At 35.8% G+C, this 16,455-nt stretch overlaps 2 protein-coding genes across 2 annotated transcripts; one reads left to right on the forward strand and one right to left on the reverse strand.

Moving 5' to 3' along the window:
• The first annotated feature begins 356 nt into the window (after window positions 1-356).
• LOC133858184 (telomere repeat-binding factor 4-like) lies at window positions 357-7,181 on the forward strand. Its single transcript, XM_062293666.1, has 6 exons — window positions 357-630; window positions 2,797-3,008; window positions 4,157-4,241; window positions 5,114-5,197; window positions 6,590-6,815; window positions 6,896-7,181. Exons 1-6 carry the CDS (start codon window positions 481-483, stop codon window positions 6,925-6,927), a joined length of 789 nt encoding a protein of 262 aa, XP_062149650.1. The 5' UTR covers window positions 357-480; the 3' UTR covers window positions 6,928-7,181.
• Window positions 7,182-10,320: 3,139 nt separating this feature from the next.
• On the reverse strand, window positions 10,321-12,383 carry LOC133857934 (glycylpeptide N-tetradecanoyltransferase 1). The gene is made up of 2 exons (XM_062293328.1): window positions 12,119-12,383; window positions 10,321-11,816 (listed from the first exon to the last, which is right to left on the reverse strand). Exon 2 carries the CDS (start codon window positions 11,759-11,761, stop codon window positions 10,460-10,462), a length of 1,302 nt encoding a protein of 433 aa, XP_062149312.1. The 5' UTR covers window positions 11,762-11,816; window positions 12,119-12,383; the 3' UTR covers window positions 10,321-10,459.
• Between the last annotated feature and the right edge of the window lie 4,072 nt (window positions 12,384-16,455).

Genomic DNA, 16,455 nt, shown 5'->3' on the forward strand with positions numbered 1-16,455 from the left:
TAACTTTTTCCTATTCTTATTTCTTAATAATATTCATTCGTATTAATAAGGAATCATCGTTTCACTGATCACGAGTAATTTTTAGAAGTAATTTAAGTCGTTCTGAAAATTATATTTTGATCAAAATTTAATAATAATAAACTATAAATTTAATAATAATTTTAAAAGACCCGTCATTATTAAATAACAAAAAAAAAAAAAAAAAATAACAACTTCTAGGATTATACTCGTTTCATTACCGCTACACTGATCCGATGTACACCCCCATGACATGGCAAGCTCTGATTTGATAAAAGGATGAGGGGGTCAATACGGTGCCGTTTCATAACAGTTCACGTCGTTGAAAGCCGCCACGAGCAACCCTCGAAACCATACCAATTACCATACCGATATCAGAGTCGGAACACTGAAATTGTGTATTTGCGGGCTGTGGCATCCAGTGGCAGCAAGACAGCGAAAGAGAGCGAGAGATACAGAGACATGGGAAACCCAAAACAAAAGTGGACATCGGAGGAAGAAGAAGCACTACGTGCAGGAGTGGCCAAGCACGGCACTGGAAAATGGAAGGACATCCAGAGAGACCCTGAGTTCAATCCATTTCTCTCCTCTCGCTCCAACATTGATCTCAAGGTGTTTCTCTCCCACTCTTCCTCTGTACATACATGTACACTTACGTAGTATGTATGTGGGTTTGCATAGCTGGTTTTCATTAACACACAAAACCCAGAATTTTGAGTAGCTGCAAGAAAATAACGAGTCTTTATGATTTGCTGTAGGAGTGAATGTTATTCTTTATTTTGGAATTGTATATTTGAACCCAGAAGAGATTTGTATAGGTTTTGATAAACCCACAAAACCCAGAATCTTGAGAAAAACTGCAAGAAAAGAACGTTCCTTCATGATTTATGAGATTTAGCACGAACACACAAAACCAAGAAATTTTGAGTAACTGCAAGAAAACAACGTGCCTTTCCGATTCATAAGCTATAGGAATGAATGCTGTTCTTTATTTTGGCCTTGTATATTTGAACCCAGAAGAGACTTGTGCAAGTAATATAGCCTGCCTTCATAGCATGTGAAAACCATCGAACTGGCATAATTGGTTGTTAATTTAGGGAGTTTTTATGCCGAACTTGAATATTTTTGACTGTTAGTGACTATGAAAATAATTGGGAACCAATTCACTCTTCATTGAATAAGCTATCATGCAGTTCCTCCCAGTGCTATTAGTTGATCATAACTTATATCAACATTCACAATGATTGTATTTAAGTTTACCCTTTTTCTATTGAGTCTCCTTATGATTAATGTTCAGTGTGGAAATGCACCATGATGATTATTAGAGGATTTGACATGTAAGGAAGTGATGTGGACCATGTAGAAAGTTGGTTTAGTTCATTGACATATGCTAAAGTCCCAATTTTTTTTCTTGACAATGCAACATCTGACTGACTGGGATTGTTAAGTTAAGCTTCGTTCTTTCATTCTCCTTTTTGCTTTATAAATTAAGACCCATTTATGATGGATCTTAATCTCTCTCTCTCTCTCTCTGTTTCTCTGGGAATCAGGGTTGGAACTAGGTGTATGGGTTGGGGGGGGGTGGGGGGGGGGGGGGGGGGGGGGGGGTGTAGGCGGTCCTAGCCCCCCAAAGTTTTAAAAAAATTTCTCATGTTACCTTTAAAATAATTTTTTTACCCCACCCCCCAGAAGTTTTTTTTTTTTTTTTTTTTTTATATAGTTTTGCCCCCCCAAACCTAAATTTCTAGTTCTGCCCCTGCTGGGAATCCCATTTGAATTGGATATGGAAAGATGGTGTCATCACTTACGAGATATCAATGTGGGAAGTGATTTAGGATACAAATTTATATTACTTTTTTTCTTTTTCTTTTTTTATATAAATACAAATTTATTTATTTTTGATAAGTAAATTTAGTCTTATTGAATATAAATACAAATTTATATAACTTTTGGCCAGTGAAAACGAGCTATGCAACCTTGAATTTGAGGTGTGTTGGCTCAAAAAAGTTATTGTATCTGTGAAATAAAATGGTAAACCTCTAGATCATAAAATCTAAATGAGATGATGTGCCCATGAAATCAAGTTAGAAAGCACCGGCACTGTGAGTTATCATGGTATTTCAAATGTTTGGGCTAGAGTGGGTTATGCTTAGATGGGTGATGGATCTTTTGGCGTGTTGGAATAGAAGGGTTGGCCAAAATGATATCAATATTGTTTGGAATGCAATTCCCTCCTTTTTAATGTGGAGCATTTGGAGAAAATAAACACTCAAAGCTTCGATGATCGAGAGAGAACGAGCTTGGATCTAAGGACTTGTTTTCTCTTAGATCCCTATTTGAGTAGATCTCTTCTACTGCCTTTCTCCATGTCTCTAGACTCTACCTATGCTATTGTTGTTCTCTTTTCTCTCTCTTGATTGCTGGGTGTTTCTCTTGTGTACTTTTAGTGTACTTAGTTGCGCCCCTTGCACTTTTAATGAATTCCCTTATAAAAAAAAGAAGCTATTTTGCACAAGCCCAGGCATGGAAGCTTGTTTTTTAAATCATTTTTATTGATGGAGAGGTTCCCAGAGGAGAGGAACCATATCTTGAACTGGCAATTGAGAGTCAGATCTGGTTTCTGTTCAGATAGCTTCATCCAGTAAGTTTAGATGTACACCCAAATATCACCATGTTAGTATTGAGAGTGGATGCCACTTATGTGGTATCACAACATATATTTATTGCGGCAAATATTTTGTGCCTGATAGATGCTCTCATTGTTTTCTGCTTGAATAGGATAAATGGAGGAATTTGAGTGTTAGTGCCAATGGCCAAGGCCCCCGAGAAAAATCACGGACGCCAAAATCAAAACTCAACCAGGAGGCTCCCCCTACTCCATCATCCATTGCACAGACCCCCACTGCAGCTCCAGTTGCACATGATGCAGTGGCTGATCCAAATATGGATGATTCTTCAAAGAGTTTAATGGATGGAAAAAATGCTTCAAGGTATGGCACCTAGTTTTCTCTTTCCTTTGCTGCCAATAAATTTCTTTTGCCTTTTATTTTCGTAACCGAAAAATTATGCAGGTAACTCCATGATGCTGTATGGTATACTATGAAGTTTTCACTGCATATATTTGCATATCTGCTGAGTGATTGGAATTTTTCTGAATGTCAAAAGGTGAGGAATGATGAGTGGGAAACACGTGTTTGCAATATGAAAGGAGACAGCTTTTGAGAATCTTATAAATTCCTGCAAGCATTGTGATAGGACGGTTGGTTAACAAGTTGGGGGGGAAAGGGAATGCAGTGAATGTATCTTGAAGCCAAAGACTTTGTTTCAATTGACCGGTAGATATGAGATGGCAGCCATTTCCTTAAAACTATAAGATAGTCCTTCCTTTTAAGCATATAAGAAGTGGGTTGTTTGTCATCAGATATCCAAAAATAGCTTGCTGCATTCAGTGGCTTGAAATAGTTATGTATGTAACTTCTATATGGAGAAGAGTTATTATATCTTGATGTTGTCTCCTGCCCGCAATTAATGTGCATGGATTCATGGCATGCTTTCTTAAATATCCCAATTGAAAGAATCTCTATTCAATGAAAAAAATTATAAATGAGGCACGACTGAAAGCCTGTAGCTAATTGTTATGTGTACTGGAAAGCTGCGTTATGTGGTAAATTTGCACATTGATGCTATTGTACAGAATGGCATGATCCGGGTTTGCTTTGCATTCCATGGGCTTATTTACATCCTCTTCCTAGAATCATATATCATGATGATGTTTTTTTAGAGTCAGTCACAAGTTATACTCTATATTTCGCATCCATTCAAGCCCATCTATTAGTTACACTTTTTTAAGGATCAGAGGAATCCGGTGCAAGTAATCACCAATAGTTCTCATTTCAAAAAATTAGAAAGAATTTTCCTTTTGTCTTTCTCAAAACAATTCAAGTGGTTACTCATGATATATGAAACCCATGTACAAAGTCATAGAAAGACCTCCTTGTATGTCTACAGTTGTTATGCAGTGTCTTGTTCCAACTTTCAATTATTTCCAAGAGCCTTACATGCCCCTATCATGTTTTTAGCTTCACTTTTCTCAATCGCTTTCCTGTTATGTTTAACATATTTCATCATTTGTGAACAGGTACAATGCAATGATTTTTGAAGCACTTTCAACCTCGAAAGAGCCAAATGGACTGGACACTGGTAAAATCGTTGGCTTTATTGAGGTATGATTCATTTTTTCCCTGTATATCATTATTAGTTAAAACACCATGGAGGAACTTATTAATTTGGTTTACAAAGAAATATCTCTAAGATTCTGCTGATACCAAAACTTTATGTAGGCTTATTGCAAAAGGAAATGAATAGAGGCAGCGGCTATATTTTTCTCTCATTAAACTCAAGTTTCAAAATAGAATTTAATTTCCCTAGTACTCAACATATCCAACTCCTAAGTCTGCAACCAAATTTAAGAAAAAATTGATTTTAGAAAATCTCACGTCTAAGTAACCTTGGACACTTTCTCTTTAATTCAGGTAAAAAATACTTAATTTCTGAAAACATGTAAAAATCATGCTTAACACATGCAAGACAAATGGGAACTGGTGTTTCTAGTGGCAGATGGGTGAGTAATGCATAAGAATCTTCTGTTGGGAGAAGCACGACAGCTGGGAACAGCTGCTAATGCCCTGTAGGCTGAGGATCCTACTCTCCTTGGTCTTCTAATTGGTACTATTACCAGTAAGAGGAAGCAATACAGTCTGGTTCTGCTGATGCATTTTGATTTTATTGTTGTGCTGCTCTTGCTGCCATAACTTTTTAAGATAATCCTCATTGGCTAGAATTACCATAAATTATATTTCATGTACTTCTTTGGTTTATAACAATGAGCTTTTCTTAAATCCTACAATAAAGTGAAAATTCTAGAGCTTAGCTAGTTTTGGAAGTTTTGAATGATATTACCTATTCGCTGCTACCTTAACCTTATCACGAGGTGTTAATATTCTTTAGCTTCTATATCACATTTTCATCATCATTACTCCACTTGTTAAGTTTGGGAGAAATGATGAATGCCCTTTTTCTTCAATAATTATTGCAGCAAAGGCATGAGGTTCCACAGAATTTTAAGAGGTTGTTAAGTGCAAGGTTGAGAAGGCTGGTTGCACAAGACAAACTTGAAAAGGTGATTGGTTTAATGCTTTTCAATGCAGATTATTTACTAATTATTCTGCACCATGAATATTTCTCTTGCTGGCTCATTTTATATATATTCATCTAAACAATACAATTTCAAATTGGCTGGTGCATACTTCTAGTGCATTATTCTCAAAATGTAATATAATGTTGGATTTGCCATTTGGTCAATATGATATGCCTTAATTTGCTTTTCATCCCTTAAGAGCTGACCTATTGCAAGACCAAGCTATTCATTTGCTTCAGTGCCCAGCTAACTAGGCTTTATTTAGTTGTTTGCACTTCTTTGGGTCATCATTATTTCCTAGTCACTCAAGTTCCTCTCAGGTCTTGGGAACTAAGAGCTAGAGATTGCGTCGTGAAACTTGTTTTCTCGAGTTATTGTCACGGAATATAGAATGAGAACTAGTTTACCCAAATAAACTGAATATCAAGGTTATCAACTTAAATTTTGAACTTTCCATATTCATTTGTTATCGTTAAACCCCATTTTTGTGACCCTAGTGATCTTACTTATTTACATTTTACTTACCAAAGTAGGGAGTAAGTGCATGTTGCACAAGTGGACGGAGAATTGCTATGTACGGTGAGAAGTTTGCCTTTTTATCTCTCTTCTTCTATGCAGTGTTCCATGTATTGAATAATGTCCACGAGTAGCGGTGGTAATCGACTCAATCAGGTTGGAAATGCCTACCCTCCAACTTTCGACCTGACGGAGGTTGGAAGTCAGATTTTTCTTCTGAGCTGACCTGACACTGACAAGGGTTTTTACTTTGAAGAAATAGAGGAATCAGAGAGATTGAGGGAACATAACATAGGGAACCGAAAGAGAGGCAGAGCACCTGTGAGAGTTAGAGGTGTGCTAGGTCTTCTGAGAAAGGAAGCATTTATATAAAGATGTTGAGTTGGGTCAGAAGCCGGAAAATGGCACCTACAACCGACTTCTGACCTGAGGCGTGTCGGAAGCCAACCAATCAGGTCGGGTCGAGTCGGTGGGTTCAATTATTTGAACGCCCCTATTCACTAGCATGTCCTGATAATTCTTGTGAATTACATTTTTTTCCCCTCTTGTTAGGACAGCTTGATGTCTTAACTTTTTATTTGTCGTTTTTCATCAAGTAAAAGAAAGGGAAGGCTTTTGTGTATGCTATTGTTATGTTGGAGCCTTTTCACTTTATTTTTTTAAGTAATTGAGATATCATTAAAAGCGTAAGACGCCCCAGATACAAGGAACAGTCACGATGTTAAAAGAGGAAACAATTCGTTACAGCAGAGTGGAAGAACATGGCCCTATTACTGCTAGGGTACCCTATCCCAAAACGGTTAAATATACAGGTTGTGGTGGAATATGAACTTGAATTATCTTATGGTCAAAATGCAGGTCCAAAACTGCTACAAGATGAAAAATGATGCCTCATCTTTGACACCCACCGTAAAGGCTGGTGATACAGTAGAAGAAGCAGCAGAGGCTGCTGCCTACAAGATTGCTGAAGCAGAAAACAAATCTTTTGTGGCAGCTGAAGCAGTTAAGGAGGCAGAGAGGATTTCAGAGATAGCTGAAGACGCAGATTCACTGTTGCAGTTGGCGAAAGAGATTTTTGAGAAATGTAACATCCAAAGTCCTGATTTTTCACTGCTTTTGCCATAAACTTTCCACTTTCTTTGACTCTATTTTTATTCTTGACAGGTTCACGAGGTGAAATTGTGCTTATGGCATGACCAAACTGGAGGAATGATACCCCTGATTAGAATTTGTAAATTTAGATTGCTGTGTTTTCCCGGTGCAATTGAACTAGTTGGTTGTATACTGGTTGCCCAATAATGAAACTGCATCTCTTCAGACTCGCCCTGGTGATGGGAGAACTCTTACATAGGCTGTCCTGTCTGTCAGTCTTCACAGGTTTGTTTTCTGTAATTTTCAGTCAATGGTAAGGCGCTGATTTGTTAATGATGGAGTGGCAAATTGGCAATCATGGAATCATCTCCTTTTATTCTATTTTAGGGTAAATTTCACTTACCTTCCCCAAACTGTCATGGCTTTTGGCATTTGCAGTGTCCTTCCAAAGTTCAAAACTCAAAATTCAACCCCTTTTAATCACTCTCCCGTTAGGGTTTTTTTGTTAACTCAAAACACATAACAAGCGAAATAATTCTTATGCCAGTATAAAATTTGTAAAATACAAATATACCCTCAAACTAGAAAGAAAGATGACCCATGGCTAGGACGTTTAGATCCATATTATAAACTTTTGAACTTTGGGAAGACATTGCAAAAGCCATAACAGTTTAGAGGTATCATCAAAATCTTCAGTGATTGATATTTTTTCTGTCTTTCAAATAAATTATATGTGAGGCTCTAGAAAATCATCAAGTGTCGAACTGGAAAGCAGGAATAATATATTTTCTTTGGTAATGATGTTTACACGTTCAAATCATGTTCCCTGGCCGCTCAGGAACAGCAAAAGATTGAAAAAAAAAAAAAAGAAAAAAAGAAGAAGAAGAAGAAGAAGATATTCCTTGATAACAGCAAGTCAGTTGTATAGTTTGAAACACGCCATGGCCATTGTCATCATCGGCCAACCAGTAATGAAACCAATTCAAGCTTATTGTAAACTGTAGGTAAGACCAATTATGGCAGGCATGGGAGCTTATTGTATTCTCCAAGAAACTGTACCTAGATTGCATATCTCAACAAGAAACTGTACCTAGGGGTATAGTCTTAACCATGATTTCTTCCGCGCTTAGACCCCCGGACACGAGCCTGCATATAATGGGGTCCTCCGTTCACAACATGTTTGAATTGATTAATTTCTTTACCATTGTGAGTAACTATAGAAGTCATTTTTTTGTTATTTTTGTGTCCTTCAAGAAAAATGTGGCTTTTAAAATTATCATTTGATCAAAATTCAATGGTGATCAATCATAAATTCAGTGGTGATTTTAAAATCCACATCATTTTTTAATTGACAAAATAGTGACTTCTAGTATTACTAAACCAAATAACAAGGACAATTACAAGAACTCTTCACTGTACTCTATGATATGTGCGTTTTTAGTGCATCCCAACAAGCTCTCCATTTCAAAGTTTTCACTAAATTTTGGTGAATATCTCAAAAAAGCCCATTTCAGCACTATAATTTCTTTAATTTGTCTTTTGTCAAAATTCCACCCCAAATTTGGTTCACAATTTCCATGAGCTATTCAATTTTTATTTTTATTTTTTATCATTTTTTAGAATTCTCTCTCCCACTTCACTTAACTTTTTGTGAGGAGCGGGTTTAAAACCAATAAAAATTTAATATTTACACTCTGTTTGTTTCGGCGTAAAATGGTTTCTGGAAAATGATTTCGGCATTTTCTAGTGTTTGGTAGAGGCAAAAATAATGATGGTCAACTGAAAAATGATTTCCGTTTGACAAAAAATGCTTAATAAATTTCGAAAAATTATTTACGTTTTTTAAAAGAGTAAATTATTTTCCGTAGATGGTACTAGACGTAGTTGACCCTCTTTTAAACGACGCAATCAACCTTTACGTTCAAGCAATTGACGATCGCCGAATTCCGACAAACCAAATTCCGACACCGATCGGTGTCGAAATCTGAAAAATTATGCAGGAATCCGGCAATGTTCGGCTACTGTCGCCGAATTCTGGCTAATCGGAATCTAGCCAAAACAGCCGGATCTCTGGCCAGAATCCTGGACGGATCTGACCGTTCCGGCCTAATCTCTAGCCGTTATGGCCGAGATCCTCCCAGAACGGCAGGATTCCGGCCAGGACAGCTGGCTTCCGGTCAACTGGCCGGGATCCGGCAGTTTTGTGTAGGATTTCGACAATTTGTGCCGAAATCACAAATCACCAGAATCCGGCACAAAACGGTTGGATCCTGGCCACTTTTGCCGGAATCTATGTGCGCCAATATATATATATATATATATATATATATATATATATATATATATATATATATATATATATATATATATATATATATATATATTAATTTTTTAAAATTAATATAATTGAATAAAAATATAAAAAATATTTGTAATTTTCCGTACGCACCAAGTATCGAAAAATTATTTCGACGAAAAATATTTTTCTGAAAAATGACTTCCCTGAAAATATTTTACAACGAAAATCATTTTACACCGAAACAAACAGAGTATTAGTTAAAATAGAGAAATATTTAGAGAGTTTTGTGTAAGAAGTTTGTTAAAAATAGTAGTTAAAATAACAAAAATAGATTTTTTAGCTAAAATTTGATCAGTTTATTGGGGATGCCCGTTATCTAATTTTGATTTTCTTGCATTGTTCATGTTCCCTTATCCATCTATTTGGTTGGCATGAGCTAATGGGACTAGAAAATGGATTTTGATCTCAATTTCCATTTTAAAATTCCCCTAAAGAGTTTCTTTATGAGAAAAGGTTTTAATTGATAAGAAAACGTCAATTTAATTATTTGATTAATATTCTAACATTTACCCTTACGTATAAGTTCAAGACAAAATATTTAATAGAAATGAGAGGAAAATGATAGAGGCAAAGTTTGAAACCATCTTCACTCATCACTTTTAATTATTAATAAGATATAGTAAATATAATCATTTAATTATTAATATTCTAGCATTCACAAATTTTATACAGATCTGATAAATTACTTTTCATGCTTTATTGGTAGACATATATGCTTAGCACACAAGTTTTGTTCAAAGCGTAATACTATAAGCCACATTTTTATCCCAAAATGCTGACGTGACAACAGAAAGGTTGAACATATTTGCTTGCCAGAACTCAATTAATCATAATAGGGTTAGAAATTGAAAAATATACAGAAATTTTGTTTAATATCATATAAATGTCAAAAGCAAGTTCTAAAAACACGTTTGGAATGAGGAACCAAAGGAACTAAAAGAGATCCAGGAGCTAGAACTAAAATTAAACATGTGACAATAATCAGTATGCAAGGAGATACTATGGTGGCACATAAACAGAAGTAACTCATAGGCAACCAACTTTACTCAAAATGCGAACCATGAGTTCATGATGCCTACAGCATGAATGAACTGCAGATACATGTAGGGAAAGGCATGCATGCAATATCTCAACAAAATTCAATCCAGAAAATTCTCTTTCCTTTTAAATAAAGTCATGAACAATATGCATTGTCAACAAAATTGTGTTATTACCTAAGCATATTAGGTTTAAGATCCAGCGAACAAAACCAATAACCAGCACTGGAACACATCAAACTACAAAAGCACAAGACCAAGTTCAGATGACTTCAATGCATGCCTTGTCCGGTAGTTATAAAGATAGTAGTGAAGTTGCCCATCTCCAGGTCCAAATTTCAGTTCTTTCAGGAAACACTCGTTCTGCATGACATCCAGCGCATTGAAAACATCAAAATCCTTCTGTTTCGCTACAATAAGAGCATCATTCATTAATTGAAGCAACGGAGTCTTCGTGGAGACATTATAGTAAGAATAAGCAGCTTTCAAAGTCGAGTAATTCTGATTGCCAAGGATAGACGAAGGAAGTGTGTAGAAGCTGCAGAAGTCAGTGATTTCATGAGTCTTTGGGCTCTCGACCAAGTAACTATCAACCACGTTCTCATGTGGAAGAAGCCAATGCTCCACATCATTTTCGTCAAAATCAGGTGCGACAACAAACTGGCTCAAGTAGTTCCTAAGCAACCGGGTAACAGCAGGGACATCTCGAAGTTCCATTTGTCTGAAACCAAGGGTAGCCGGTGCATCCGGTAATTTGTAAAGTTTCATGGTTCGGCTCATCGTCATCCTTGCACCAAGCCTCGAAAACCCAACATCAATAAGTTTCTTTGGGTTCAAAGACCTATGCCAATACTGGCAAGTTGTTATTGGTGTTGGAAGAACCACTCCAGCTGTATAAGCTGCCTGCCAAATATTCTCCAAGTGAACCCTCCGAGTGACTTCCTTGATCATAACAGGTGCAAGTCTCTTTGATCTAAGCTTCTTATGAACACACAGGAAATTAATCTCAGACATTCTCACAACCACATCCCGGACCCGAATTCTAGCAGGGACACCAGTAATAAAAGCAACCAGCTTCTTCGAAGCTTTGGCACGAACACCAATGTGCCAACTTCTGTAATAACCCGGAGGATGCAGTGCCCACCTAAGAAACTCCTTGGAGTAATTGAATCTAAACATGCTCTCATCATCCTCAACATAATTATTCTTCAACAAATTGTAAACCTCGGTGCAAGTCTCCTCGGAATCCATGTCACATGTGGTCCATTCGTAGGGACTCGGAAGATTATACGGTTCTTGTTTGACTTCGGATAACTGTGCCGGGGGCTCAATCGGGCCCTCTGGTACACTCGTGTCACCGACATCCTTGAATTGCCCAACAGGTTGGGTTTCCCAAAACTTATGCCTCTTGAGGGACAGCGAGTCTTGGAATTTCCGTACTATGGTCTCCAATGAGCTATCATCCTTGGAAAGTGGGTTTGCATCCAAATCATTATCCGCGTTTTCTTTAGGAGACCCAGGAGGAGATTTGCCATCACCCATTTCCACAATTTTTTTCAATAATGATTATGTATCCAACAATGTGATTTAGAACCTCCTAACAATTAGGAAATAATCTAGTTATTATCTGAAACTGGATCAAAAAGCAATCAAAGATAATATTCAATTAAAAATATTAACAAAAAATCAAATAATAACGAACGCTTAGATATTCTGGGCAAGAGTGAAATCCAGCAGACCATTGACTGTATATCCAAATACAAAAAATACATAAACCCCAGATACCGTCTTCTATTTCTCTAGTCAACCTAAGAAGAACAAGTCTGAAAATGAAATTATAGAAAGCTAATAGATTTCAGATATTCAACGTGATAAAATTGAAAATTTACATCAACTTACAATCTCACTAGCAAACTTGCAAGAGTGGACCTTTAAATCGACGCAGATCTTAAAACAACATTGTAGTTTGCTTGTTTTGGTCTCTCCGTCGTTGAATGAGATGGGAACTAGGGTTTTTGGTGAAGGCGGCTTTGGAGATACCGATGGCTTTGGAGAACACGATGAGAGATGTCGTTTGTGTTTGGGATTGGTGGGATTAATCTACGACGCCTTTTCCATGTGCGACTCTATGCGTTCTGTTTGCTTTGTCCAGGAAAATCACAGACATCCCTGGGGTCTTCACTAATATATAATTTCTCTGCTAAAATCACGAAATAACACTTGTGACCCCATCTTATCTCGAGAGTAGCTCAATCAGCTAGGGACCACGCCTCATGAAGCGTAGGTTATTAGTTTGAATCCTCCCTCCCCTCTTATGTGGACATGTCAAAAAAAAAAAAAAGGGTTAAATACCCCAGAGGTACCTGAGTTTTACGTGTTTTTAAATTTAGTACCTCAGTTTCATTTCGTATCACAGGTAGTACCTGAATTTGGAAGAAAAAATCATTGTGCTATTTCTCGTCCAAATTTCAACTTCTCGCCACGTGTCAACCTCAGCGATTGACACGTGGCACCACATAAAAAATTTAAAAATTTAAAAAATGATTAAAATTTAAAAAAAAAAAGAAAAAAAAAAAAGAGGGGTGGCTGAGCCACCCCCTTGGCCACCATGGGGGTGCCGGCCACCCCCATTTTGGCCAAGGAGGTGGCCCAGCCACCCCCTTGGCCGATCTGGCCGGTCTGGGGTGGCCGAACCGCCCCATAGGGGGTGGTTCGGCCACCCCACAGTTGAAAAAAAAAAAAAAAAAAAAAATGAAGGGTTTTGGCCCTAGAGGGTGGCCGAACCACCCCCTAGGGCCACGGGGGTGGTTCGGCCACCCCCAGTCCGGCCGGTCTGGGGGTGGCCGAACCACCCCCATGGCCCTAGGGGGTGGTTCGGCCACCCCAGACCGGCCAAGGGGGTGGCTGGGCCACCTCCTTGGCCAAAATGGGGGTGGCCAAGGGGGGTGGCTCAGCCACCCCTCTTTTTTTTTTTTAATTTTAATCATTTTTTTAATTTTTAATTTTTAATTTTTTTTTATGTGGTGTCACGTGTCAACCTCAGCGGTTGACACGTGGCGAGAAGTTGAAATTTGGACGAGAAACAACACAATGATTTTTTCTCCCAAATTCAGGTACTACCTGTGATACGAAATGAAACTGAGGTACTAAATTTAAAAACACGTAAAACTCAGGTACCTCAAGGGTATTTAACCAAAAAAAAAAAAAAACACACTTGTGTCCCCATCCTAGTTAGACCACATACTATACTTTTTGGGTCCACCTTGATTTAACCATTTTATTGTTTGTTTTACGTGGTTCATTTCGTATTTTAGATGATATATTGTTTAAGCATAATTACACTATTGGTTTTTTAAGTTGACTTAAATTATAAATTATTCTCTTAGTTTAAAAAGTTCATGGAGAGTCATTGTGGTAAACTATAATTACAAATCAATCCATTGACACGTTTTTCATCCACCAAGTTAACAAATTCCGTTAGTCAGTCACATCACATCACATCCAACAAGAAGCCGACACGTTAAATAAATAAAACAAATATATAATATATTTATTTATTTAAAAAAAAAAAAAAAATCACACTACATTTGGTTAACTATTTTAACAAAAAATTTGGTAAAGTGAGATAGACTCACCAAATGTTTTTTTTCAAAAAAAAAATACCATTTTCTATTCTATCATTATTTATCCTCTCAATAAATAGAGAATATTGACATTCTTTAAAAAATAATATTTAGATAAAATGGTGAAAGCAAATAGCCAAAATAAAAAGTGAAATATAGGTGTTTGAAATTTTGGGTAATTAAAATAATATAAAAAATATTTTAATTAAAATAATAATAATAATAATAAAAAAAAACAACAACAACAACAAAATTTTTTTTACTTTAGTCGAATGTAAATACTCTTAAGAGGTAAGATTAAACATGTCAACATGCACCTACACCATTAAACCAATCACATGGTGAATGTGAGTCAGTGAGTGCTTGGTATTTGGTAATAATCATATCAGATAATAATTAACAATTGCAAAGTATTATTTGATAAAGACCATTATTTGCCAATAAATCAAAAGTGCATTCCTAGGCATTTAGGAATTGGAAAACTAAAATGTCAATCTACAAAGCTAAAAAAAAGAAAAAAAAGAAAAAGGAAAAATATAAAAAAAAACTCCTTAAATTAACAGTTGGTTTTAAAATAGTTTACTGAATTTTCAAGTATGCTAAAGTCATCCATCAAACTATCAAAGTGTGCCAAGAAGGTAAATTTAGTCGAAATATTTTTATAATACCATCGCCACGTGTTATATATTCAATTAAAAAATTAAAAATTAAAAATCAAGAAAATATTTTAAAAAAAAATCAGAAGGAGCCACCCCTTCAATATTTATTTATTTATTTTTAATATTTTTAATTTGCCTTTAATTTTTATTATTTTTTAAGTGAATATATGATACGTGGCAATGGTATTATAAGAATATTTCGACAAAATGAACATTTTTGGCATACTTTAGTAGTTTGATGGGTCACTTTAGCAAACTTATAAATTCATGAAACTATTTTAAAATCGATTGTTAATTCAGGGTGCTTTCTTTTTCTTTTCTTTTTTTATATTTTTTCCTTAAAAAAATAATGGTTAAAAAAAATCGAGTTTTTAAATAGTTGTAAAGGTTAAAATTTAAAAATTAAGGTGAAGTATAATATTAAGGGATAATTGCACCACTTATCTCTGAGATTTGCTTAAATTACGAATCACTCCCTGTAGTACAAAAAGTTCATGAAGGGTTATTGTAGTAAACTATAATTACGAATCACTCATTAAACCTTTCTATCCATCTAGTAAACAGAATTCGTTAATTTGACACGTCATATAAATAGTGTGACAACTTCTAAGTATCATTTATATTTTAATTCACTAATGGACTCTGCTAATTTGGGTGGACAGAGACTGGGTTCAGAGAGTGATTCGTAATTATAGTTGATTACAATGACTTTTTTTGAATTTTTTGTACTACTTGGAGTGGTTCGTAATTTATGCCAACTTTACAAATTAATGGTACAATTATCCCTAATATTAATGGGTCCAGCATAATATCTCTAATGTCATTCTATCGTGTAAATTTGGAAAAAGTTATCTAGAATAAAAAGTCACGTGAAATATACAATCGAGTGCAAAATTGGCACTTCAAAATTATTAGAACGATCTATAAAAAAAAAAAAAGAAAAAAAATTATTATTATTAGAATGAGTATGTTAGTGAAAATTTTTTAAAAGTACTTTTTTTACTGTTTTACTTTTTTTTTTTTTTTTTTTTAAAAAAAAAAAACCTGGTGCGTTTGGGTATTGAATTTTGAGAATTAGAATTGAATTCTAATTCTATTTACAAATATCGAGGTAAAAAATTGTGTTTGGATGTTGAATTTTGAGATTGAAAAATATTATATTTTAATGGTAAAAAATGATTGAAAGTTTAAAAAATTGTGTATAATGATTGGTATTTTGAAAAGTTGTGTAAAATAATAATTTAAATAATAATAATTTATTATATATTGATTATTTAATTAAAAAATAAATAAATAATATTTTTTTTTTAAAAAAAAATTAAAATTAAAAAAAAAAAAATGATGCAAGGGTGGCTGCCGGTTGGCAGCCACCCCTTTGGGGGTGGCCGGGGGAGGCCACGCGGCCACCCCCCGTGGTCGGGGGTGACCGCGCGGCCACCCCCACTGGTCGGGGGAGGCCGCGCGACCACCCCCGCTGGCCGGGGGTGACCGCGCGGCCACCCCCGCTGGGGCCCAGCCATTACTCAAAATGTCAGCTCAAAATTCAAACGAAATTCGAGTCAAATTCAGGTATTCGGGCGGGTGGGCGGGTTTTTAAAAAAATTCGAGTGGAATAATTATTCCACTCGGTTGCCAAACACACATATAATGCCATGTTTTCCAACGCAAACCCCAAAAACCTATAAAAGCACAAACCAACGTAATGTTAATTTATAGCCCAATGCCAGTTGTAGTGGCGATACAATGGGCTTTTGGGTTAGAGGATCCGTTTGTCTTCTAATCAAAATGTAAAATTTAAAAACAACAGTTTGAAATTGTAATTTTTAAAAATATATTATCAGTTTGATATTTAAAATTACAATTAATCTATAAAAGAATGCATTTTTAAAATGAATCTTTTACCCGTGATAAAAACATAGATTTTTTAACGTTTTCCACTCAAATTTTTTTAAAA

This window comes from Alnus glutinosa, chromosome 14 (assembly GCF_958979055.1).
Source record: "Alnus glutinosa chromosome 14, dhAlnGlut1.1, whole genome shotgun sequence".
In the NCBI taxonomy this organism is placed as follows: Eukaryota; Viridiplantae; Streptophyta; class Magnoliopsida; order Fagales; family Betulaceae; genus Alnus; species Alnus glutinosa.